We start from the raw sequence: 10,193 nt of genomic DNA, 5'->3' as shown, positions 1-10,193 counted from the left end.
TCAAACCAATCTCACTGCAGTTTAAATACAGCAAGCATGTAAATACGCTACACTATAGCAAGATCAAAGTGAAAAGAATGTTCTAAATGCATCGGCTAGAAAAAATATAGCCTATCCCTGGATGTCATGATGAGATTAGATTGGTGAAAGTTTGGGCAGAATGATGTTGTTTTCTCTCGCTACCTTTTCTTCTCCCCCACTGCACAGGTAGGATGATGCAACAGCCTCTGAATGACAGGGGCTCAAAACTACGGTATAAAAACTTTTTTTTCATTGGTCATTGTGCCTGTTTGACGCGCGAGAGAGAGGGAGTGAGAGACAGAGAGAGGGGGAGAGAGAGTGAGATGGCAGAGGAGAGCTGCGCGCAATTACGCACAATAATATCTCCGGCACACTAAATGAGGCCTGGTTTTGAAAAGCGCTAAACGCTAAATTAACGCCAGGGGGGAAGATAGCGTTAGGCTGGTATTTAAGGCAGAAACGCCCATTCTGGCCTATTCTGGCACTGCGCCACGCCTCTTCGGCGTAAAGCGCATTTCGGGGCCTAAAAACATGATGCTATCTTCTCGAGGCAGGTGCAAAGTGCGTTTTTTTGCGTTTACCGCCAGTTTAGCGCCTAAGGCCAGTGGGAAGATAGAGCCTGATATGTTTTTGTCTGCTTATTCTGGATCTCCAAAATGTCACTGTCTGAAATCCATCAATCAATATTTCCAAATCACAGATAATCCATTCGTCAGATTTTAAGAGTAGGTTAGGCTAGTGTCCTCTAAAGAGAGAGTGGCGTCAGCGGAGGACCAAAATGCGAGACTCATTAGCCAATGAACAGCCAGGAATGGGTCTCGCGCTACTTTTGCATGCTAAAATAAAGCTGATAATGTACAAATTTAATCAAGGGGGGGAAAACCCTTTCAGAGTACAACACAAACTGTGTATTTTGCTGCAACTCGACAGTGCTGCTTAATCCAGGACCTTACTTCCTGGAACTCTTGAGAGTAAAAAACTGGTCCATTGGAGTGAATGGAGATTTCGGGACTCTTCTATCTACACGGCTCTGGGTTAGGCTAGCTGGAATAGTAGGCTGTTTGTACTTTTCTTGATATTTGCCTTAAATCATTCAGTTGCTGTAGAAATTATTTAAATCTGGAGTGATGTCCACACCTCTGCTTAGCCAGCCTGTGTGGCAGTGGGCTATGTCGCTTCTATCAAAATATTGACTTGTCTTTGAGCTTATTTTTCTGACCACTGCTCCAGCTGCTGCCAAAGACATAAACCTTGAAGCAACGCTTCTCTGGTGCAGATAAACAAAAAAGGAAAAGGGAAGTTTTGTTGACATTTTTCATCAACAAATCAACTGTTGCTGCCAGCAATATCAGCAGAATCAGGAGCAGAAGCACTGCCTCCGTGCTCAGCCCTAACTAGAAGATAAAGGATAGGAAGAATCAGCATGTTTGTAACCGTTAGGGCTATGCTACAACCCGGGTTTTACGAGTGAGAACGAGAGCTCTCACTCTAGTGCCATCTCGCTGCGCACGCAGCCGTTGGAAGACTATCATTTTTGCTCCAAAAATGATCTTTATATAAAACCAAACCACCTACCGACAGGTGGCGTGGTAACCCTGGGACTGAGGCGGCCACTCACATTCCTTTCCCCGTGAGGGTGGGCCATACTCTGCACTTTTTGTAAATCAATGGAGAGGGGTGTTCAAATGATGTATTTTGGTGTAGAACACAAATCTGAATATATTTTTTTATTCTGAAAAGCCTAACCTACATCAATTTGCAATTTGTTATTTATTAAGCCAAGACATGCCAGGTGAATAGGGTAAGATTTTTAACTAATAGATATCACCATGAAACTTCCCCAGTTGCTTACAATTAAGTAAGACAATTATTTTTTGTATTACAAGTTTTCTGAAATTGTATGTTTGAATATGCAAATGAGGCATTATCTACTTAATATTTGCATACATTTGCAGAACAGAAATCTGAAAATGATAAAGCCAATTTCAAAATTCTTGTTTCATTTTGTTGACATATTAGAGCCAAAGGTTTATACAGAGAGAATCTATTTTTCTGTTTATCACTCCAAGAATCAGAAAAGACAATCCTAACCTATCTCCACGGCCCACAGCTTGGGAATCACTGCAACCACCTGGGTTACTTATTTGATCTGAGGCTAGATTCTAAACAAATGAAACAAGACACAGACTCCTTGTTTTCCTATATCAAAATGATTTATTCGAGACATTGAGTGACTTCATTGTTTTGTCTGGAAACAGATGAGCGCACCCTAGAGTGTAGGGTGCAAGAGAGAGAGAGTAGCTGTCACAGCACTTATTCCACACTAGCATGCCAAGATGGCCACCAGCCACAGCTCAATTCTCAGTCTTGACACAGACAATAATGGCTCTCAACAAAGAAACAAGTCAGACAACAGTGAGCCATCCATCAACGTCCAATTCTGACGTAAATAAAAAAGAAGAAAAATCCTGGCCCTTCACTTTCAGCAAAATCCAAACATTTGCTGAACCCACCATCAGGAAAAGTGCACTTCACATTGCTCCAACAGTTTGACTGAAAGGGAAAGGGACCAGCAAAACAAAACAAAACAAGGCATACAGTATCAAAGTGGCGGCATGTCAGTGAAGGTAGTTTTTACATTAGACCCCAGTAAGCAGAAACAGACATACTGCACACTGTTAAAGCTCCGCCCACCATACGGGGCATTTCATCTCACTCAGAAGTCACATCTGATCTGACCAAATCTGATCAGCTGGCAGCATTACAGTATGTGGGGCCTAAACTTAACTGGACCAATCGTAACCTTTTTTAGCAACAGCAGGACTTTTGCTTGACCGACCACTTTCTAGTCATAATGTGCGCAGAATTTTCAGTAGACTGATCAGGGGAAAGTGCCAAACAGAAACCGTGGTAATGTTACAATATGCAGTAGTTCAACCCCCACCCCCCCAGAATGGTCGGTATGATGCCCTCAACAGGTATGCTTTGACAGGATCTGTGCTGTACTCCACCACACAGAATGTCAAGTTAAAGCAACAAGCCAAGCAGAAGACGATGAGGATAGTTACATCGCCATATGTACTGTAGCTCCTTCACCAGACAGTTCCACTGAACGAGGAGCAAATCTCTTCCCTGGCTTGCAGCAGAACAGCGACCAATAGAGGAACGAAAGGAAAAAAAGTGTTTTACATCATGTGTCTTCAATGCCACCAGTAAGTCACTGGGCAAACAAACTTGATATATTGTATACGACTGGCCACGCCCAAAATTAACTGGTCTGACATGCACTTCATTTGAACAAGGTCTTTGTAACGGAAAATACCAGCAAAGGAAATATGTGAGAGCTCTAGTCAGTAACGAGCCCCTACATGATGGCATTAAAGCAGGGGTGCCCAAATTTTTTCCCATGAAGGGCCAAAACTCAATCTGGGTGGAGGGCCGAGGGCCAAAAATAAACGTTGTGGAATTACATTAAAATGGGATCATGTCTATGTTCCCCGGGCTCTATGTTCCCCGTTTTTCACTAAGAGGGTTCTATGTTCCCCAGGTTCTATGTTCCCCGCTTTTCACTAAGAGGGTTCTATGTTCCCCAGGTTCTATGTTCCCCGCTTTTCACTAAGAGGGTTCTATGTTCCCCGCTTTTCACTAAGAGGGTTCTATGTTCCCCGCTATGTTCCCGGGTCCGATGTTTCCCCCGAAATGCCTTCGGTGACGATCGGCTTCCCCTTATTATTATCCAATTAGCAGCCACGTGTATTTGCAGCAGAGTCTATTACCCAAATCACTAAATGAACTAGCCTAATATAAACTATACACGTTTTAATGAGTGCAACACAAATTAACTTAAATACTTCAACTTACATGTCTCAGGGACGCATGCACACAGTAACCAAAAGTTATCAGTCTCTGTCTCTGAACCGCGGACAGCAGACGCTCTCCTCCCTCCTAATTATTTTTCCTCTCCCCGTCTGCTCGCAGCCACCTCTGCTGCGCGCGTCCGCTCCAAAACTCTGACGCTCACCAGACAGCTATTTTCTGAACGTTAGAAATATTTTAATATTTTAAGTCATAAAATGGTGTTGGTTTTCTTGTTTTATAGTCTCATAATGAAGTAGGCTATAGGCCTATAATAGCCAAATATTAATAATTGTAGTAGCCTAGTAACTACAAGAACAACAACAACAATAATATGCTGATAATAATAATAATGATAATAATAGGCTAATAATAATCATCATCATCATCATCATAATAGGCTAATGATGAGGCTAATTATAATCTTAAGCCTGACTCTGATGGACAGTTTTTCAAAACGATATCTAGGACCTTCAAGGTTCACAACCTGGGTGGATTATCGAAACGTAAAAACCCCCAATATAGATGGATAGAGTTAAAATTTTAACTAATATATTGAAATTGATCGGACCCGCGGAACATAGCGGGGAACATAGAGGGGAACATAGAACCCTCTTAGTGAAAAGCGGGGAACATAGAACCCTCTTAGTGAAAAGCGGGGAACATAGAACCCTCTTAGTGAAAAGCGGGGAACATAGAGCCCTTTTTCTGAAAGCGGGGAACATAGAGCCCTTTTTCTGAAAAACGGGGAACATAGAACCTGGGGAACAAAGAACCCTTTTGCTGAAAAACGGGGAATATAGAACCCGGGGAATATAGAACCCGGGGAACATAGGGATGACCCCATTAAGGTGTATTGTGTTTTATAGAAAATTAACATTCTAAATCTAAAATAACATTTCAATATAATAATCTACTTTTTATCTGTTTGGTAATTGTAATAATTTGCAATTGGTTATATATATTTAAAAAAACATCTGCATTTGTGGGGAGCTTAACCATTTAATCAGTAAACACCCAGTTAAAAACAGTTGTATTTTCCACCTTTGTAATCAAGAGAGAAATTTGACTTAATTCACAACTTGAAAAATCCTCAAGGTACTTTGAAAATCAGCTTTATTGTCCATCTTTTGTAAACAATTTGCCATGACAATTTGCAGGGATGCAATCTCAGGAGTGAACACTATATAGTAGTATATATCCGCAGTCACATTCAGACACTGTTTCACAAAGTCACCATATGAAAAAGCGTGTCCACCCTTTGCAATCAGTGCAGATATCTGATAACTTGCCCGAGTTGCATTCTGGATTAAAAAATCGGGGGGGAAAATAAAAAATATATTTTTATTTTTATTTTTTTTCAAAATCCGTGGCGGGCCAAAACAAACAGAGCAACATACAGCACAATAACAATAACACAGTAGAAAGAGAGAGAGCCTCACAATGCAGAGCTAGCAGTGTTCATTAAAGAATTTTACAGAAGCAGGAACAAAGGACCTTCTAAATCGCTCAGTAGAGCACCGAGGCATCAAAAGCCTATTACTAAACGAACGCAGGGCATTAAATACATTATACAAAGCATGGCTATCAAAAGAAAGAATAGAGTTCAGTTTTCTCCTTGTTCTCTTGGCTATAATGATCTCCAAGGAATCAGGGGGAAGGCCAATCACTGAGCCAGCCTTTTTAACTGGCTCACTGACTGATGTGAGAAGGCGGCAATTTGCTGCACATTCCAGAATTCATCTTCAAAGTCTCAACCAGCTATTTCCGGAGATCAAGAACGCATACCTGGAGGGTAAAGATGACAGCATTAATAATTTTGAATCATCATTTTCTTTTGCTCTTCTCCAAGTGCTAGTCATGGGACTTTTCAATCTTTTTTATTTGATCAAACAGAAGCGGGAAGTAAAAGAGCTGCACATTAAAGAAAACATTACAAATCTGAAAAGTAATCAAAATGTCAGGGACAACGATGGAAATAAGTCCTGGACTTTTTCGTTGTTTGCAGCATTTTGTCTTACTTATGTATTGCATACTGTCTAATAAAATCAAAATCAAATCAAATCATGGCTTACCGAGCCGTCTAATGTGCTCGCACCAACTTTGTCCCCTGTGCTGTTCCAGCAAACCTTAGAAATACGTCCGGTTCCCCTGTAGCTGTGCACCAACGCCCCAGTCTGAAAGCACAGCGCAAACCGATAAATGACCGACTCCACCGAGAGACTGCAGTCGTCATGCATCTTCTGTTCTGCTGGCTGCGACAGCTTGAGTCCTAGTCGGACACTTACCACGGTGTTCCAGATGTAGACGCACTTGTCGAAGGAGCCGCTGGCCAGGAGCTTGCCGTCGGGGCTGAAGGCTACGCCGTAGACGGACTCCTGGTGCCTGGTCAGCGTGTGGATGCACACGCCCCGCTCCACATCCCACAGGCGCACCGTCGAGTCGAAAGAGCCGCTGCGGGTGTCAGAGAGACAGGGTGTGGGGGAGAGACGGGTGTGGGAGAGAGACGGGTGTGGGGGAGAGACATGGTGTGGGAGAGACATGTTGTGGGAGAGACAGGGTGTGGGAGAGACAGGGTGTGGGAGAGACAGGGTGTGGGAGAGGAGAGACAGGGTGTGGCAGAGACAGCCAGTTTAAACTCATGTTTAAACTGGCTGTTTTCTACAGCATTGCACACATTGTATATAACAGTAGCATCAGAGATTCTTAATCCATTTATTTATATTTTTGGCCCCGGTGCTGGTAATGCACCAGGGGCCTTACATTCCCGCATGTCGCCAAGACTATTATGCACCGTTTTAGGCGACTAAATGGCGGCCGGCCACTAGAGGGCGCCGCTGCCCCACTAAGATTTGCCGTCATACCTTCCTCACGGTATCAGCTGTTTCCCCAAAACAACGTGCCCAGGTCGCTTTGCAGAATGCAGCTTACGCGGCCCCTCCCCCTTGCTGCATGCCAGACGCACAGTAGAGAGGAGCTGTGAGGAGCTGTCCCTGTGTGTTTACAATCATGTGTGTGATAAAGCAGGAGAACGCAAGGACCCCCCTGAACTTTCCCCCATCTAAAAACGTTGGCTGTATGGGAATATTTCGGCGTTTGTAAAAATACAGATGGCCATAGCCTCAACGCAAGACTCATCCGAATGACTGATGAGTCTCGCGTTGAGCCTAGGATGGCCAGGGCTTAGATCTGCGTGAGCACGACCCGTCGTAATTTGTCAAATTCAAGGTACATTAAAACGTTGTCTTGCTTCAACATACATCGCATCGCATAAACCATTATCACCCGCAGGTTTGAGGAGTAGCTAACATAAACGTCAGATAAATACTCTCTATAGGCTAACGTTACCTACTGAGGCAGCTAACATGGCTAATTAGCTAGCTAACGCGGTCCATCGATATACAGTCTGGTAGACAGATAAAGCAGTGTGTTCCTTCTGTTTTACACAATGTTAGCCAGCCTGCCTGGTCTCTTCTCTGTATATCCAGCTAAGAGAGGAGCTTGTGAAGATTGAACGAACATCCCCACAGTCAAAGCACTTCCCTGAGATATCTATATAAAAACGTTTATTGCTTTAATACCAAAAATAAAACCTCCAGTGTCTGTAAGCTAACGCTAACGCGTTAGCGATTAGCTATTGGCTGGTTGTTGTGTACACTTGTGTAGGCCCCATGTTATGGTTAGACCCGGGAGTTAACATTATAAAACACATTTCCTGGCATATGCAGGTAGTTGGAAAACCTGGTAAGTTCTGAAAATATGTGTCTATTATTGTGTTATTCCAGCTATCGTTATCGGTTGTTAGGTTAGAGTAATATGAAGCCGACAAAAACCGGCAAAACAGACAAGCGGTTAATGCTAGTCTGCTTCCATTAAAACCATTGTGTATTAAAATAAACGATAACGTAGCTGGAGTAACTAATAAAACACATTATTTTCTGAACTTACTTAAGTCCCCAACCAACTTCGCGCAGCTTTCTCAAAACAATGTCCTTTTTATTGCGGTCCATCGATATACAGTCTGGTAGACAGATCAAGCAGTGTCTTCCTTTTGTTTTACCAAGCAGTGTCTTCTCTATCTAAAACAGATCTATAAGGTGAAGAGCCTGTAGCCTGTAGATGATGGCTTGAGACTGGCTGCCACAGCTGTCAATCATCCCTTTTTATATGTCAAATAAGTACTTAAAAACAAACTGATCAGAAAAATGACCACTTGCACAGGCATTAGCATGACAATAACTATCTAAAATGATACAACCCACCTTTGGAAAAAATGTGTGACGATACCATGCACCGGGGCTATGCCAGGTTTCGACGTGGCCTTGTTTATTTAAAGGATCATCCATTTAGGTAATTCTTAAAATATCCTTGTCAGATTAATTACTATACTGACATATTGCAGAGGTTTTCAAAGTGGGAGGCGGACCTGACCAGGGGGGCTCCACACAGTTTCAGGGGAGGCTCAGTAAATGGAAGTAAAAAAAAACTTTGCATTAGTTTTTACATTAGTTATGAAAAGGAGATCACATAGAATAATAGCCTAAATGGGTGTGACTCCCAGAGTCACAAACTAGGAAGTGAGCGAAACTAGGCAAGTAGACTGGGGGGACATATTGTATGGCTGCTGTGAGCTACTCTCTAATGCCACATTAAATTCATTTCCTTATTTCATTCATTTCCTTATTTCCTCTCCTCGGTCCTTTTGACGTGTAACTTGGCCGTCTACTGGGAAGGATTTTATGATGCAACCAATCAACCCCCAGAACTCTCAAACTGAACTCAATGAAAGCAGAAAGCACATATTTAGGGGGCTACAGTTTATCATGGCAACAATTATGTTTTTGCTAGCTAGCATCAGAATGTCTTGCCCCCAAGGAATTTCACATCGGTATATTAATCCCACCATGTTACGCGTGGCAGATTGGAAACACGCCGGGTGAAGAGGCTGCGAAAAGCGCCGTCGTAAAGTCGTACTTTGACAGCATACAAATTAAATCAGATGTGTGAACTTTTCAAAGTGAGACACTGTGAACACGTGTCACCCTGAAACAGGGACACTGCTGAAAGTGATAATTAAAAAAGTGATCATGTGATAATCAAGTGATAATGAATAAAAAACTGACTTCCGTTAACACATCTGCATCACCAAGATATGAATATAGCCTAATCTGCTACGAGTGTCCTTGGCAACAATTGAAAGTGAGCTCAAAGAGATTTTATGGAAGGAGCTAAATTGAAGTCAATGAAAAATGCATGGCCCACATTCAACGGTGGCATTTACTTAAGATTACCATGTTCCTTACAAGCTGTGTGGACGATGGCAGTTTTACATCCAGAGTGAAATATATACACGTGCGTTGGGATGTCAGCGAGTCCTGTAAATGCCTGTGGCGTTTGAACTAGAACATTAATACATGCATGCTGCACGTCTGGGTCAGCGCGTCAAGCTGTGGGCCACTGATTACTAGCCGTGGGACTTTGCCTGGGACACGGTTTCCTTTTGAGCGCCCGGCCCTGACAGGCATCTCACAGGCACACAAATGAGACACGCGCATGCACGCACGCACGCACGCACGCACGCACGCACCCACGCACGCACGCACGCACACACACACACACACACACACACACACAGTCTGCTCTGAGCACACAAACCTGAACATTGGGGAGAATTGAACAAACTTGGGTGGTACCCCGTGGCAGTGCTTCTCAAAGAGGAGCCCCGAGGACCCCCAGGGCTCCTTGAAGGGGTTCCAGGGGGTCCCCAGAAAATAGGGGGCTAATTTATTTTCACTATAATCCCATCCATGAGTAACACAATGACAGAATGTATGACTATTTTGAACATGGCTTTCATACACTATCTGTAATAAAACGTCTAAAAGCAAAAATCTTATCAGATAAAAAACTATGAAATGGGGGTTCGTGGTCTGATTTGTGTCAGTTTATGGGTCCTTGACGTGAAAAGGTTTGAGAACCACTGCCCTTCAGGACAGTGTATATAGGGGTCTGTGTGTGTGTGTGTGATTTCCCACCTGGCGAGCAGGATGTTGGAGTTGGGGCTGGCGGTGCCAGGGCCTGTGGGGCTCCACTTGATGGTGTAGACCTCTCCACTGTGACCTTGGAGGTCATGGACACACGAGTCCTGCTCCATACTCCAAATCTGTGCAGGAAGGCAACAGCAGGAACACGTACGAATGAAATACACCCGTCACCACTGGCCTTTGTGGTCGCTTTAACTCTCTGAAACTCAAGAGTCTCACCTTTAAGGCGTTGTCTGAACAGGAGGCAAGCAGCTTACCCGAGGGATCCCACTT

The 10,193-nt window shown here is 43.4% G+C and overlaps 1 protein-coding gene across 1 annotated transcript in view; it reads right to left on the bottom strand.

Annotated features, from left to right (window-relative positions):
- Positions 1-5,016: 5,016 nt before the first annotated feature.
- The window catches only part of LOC310777175 (uncharacterized protein), a 19,975-nt gene continuing 14,798 nt past the window's right edge, over positions 5,017-10,193 (bottom strand). The window contains exons 14-18 of the mRNA XM_083637443.1: positions 10,140-10,193; positions 9,912-10,039; positions 6,165-6,330; positions 5,952-6,053; positions 5,017-5,664 (exon numbers count right to left, since the gene is read on the bottom strand). The exon at positions 10,140-10,193 is cut by the window's right edge and continues 18 nt beyond it. Coding sequence (XP_083493569.1) covers positions 5,638-5,664; positions 5,952-6,053; positions 6,165-6,330; positions 9,912-10,039; positions 10,140-10,193 — 477 coding nt within the window. The 3' untranslated portion in view covers positions 5,017-5,637. The remainder of the gene's footprint in view (positions 5,665-5,951; positions 6,054-6,164; positions 6,331-9,911; positions 10,040-10,139) is intronic.

Source organism: Poromitra crassiceps (genome assembly GCF_964638095.1).
Source record: "Poromitra crassiceps genome assembly, chromosome: 5".
Classification (NCBI taxonomy): Eukaryota; Metazoa; Chordata; class Actinopteri; order Beryciformes; family Melamphaidae; genus Poromitra; species Poromitra crassiceps.
The sequence above is the reverse complement of the archived record's forward strand: the minus strand, read 5'-3'. Positions and strand labels throughout refer to the sequence as shown.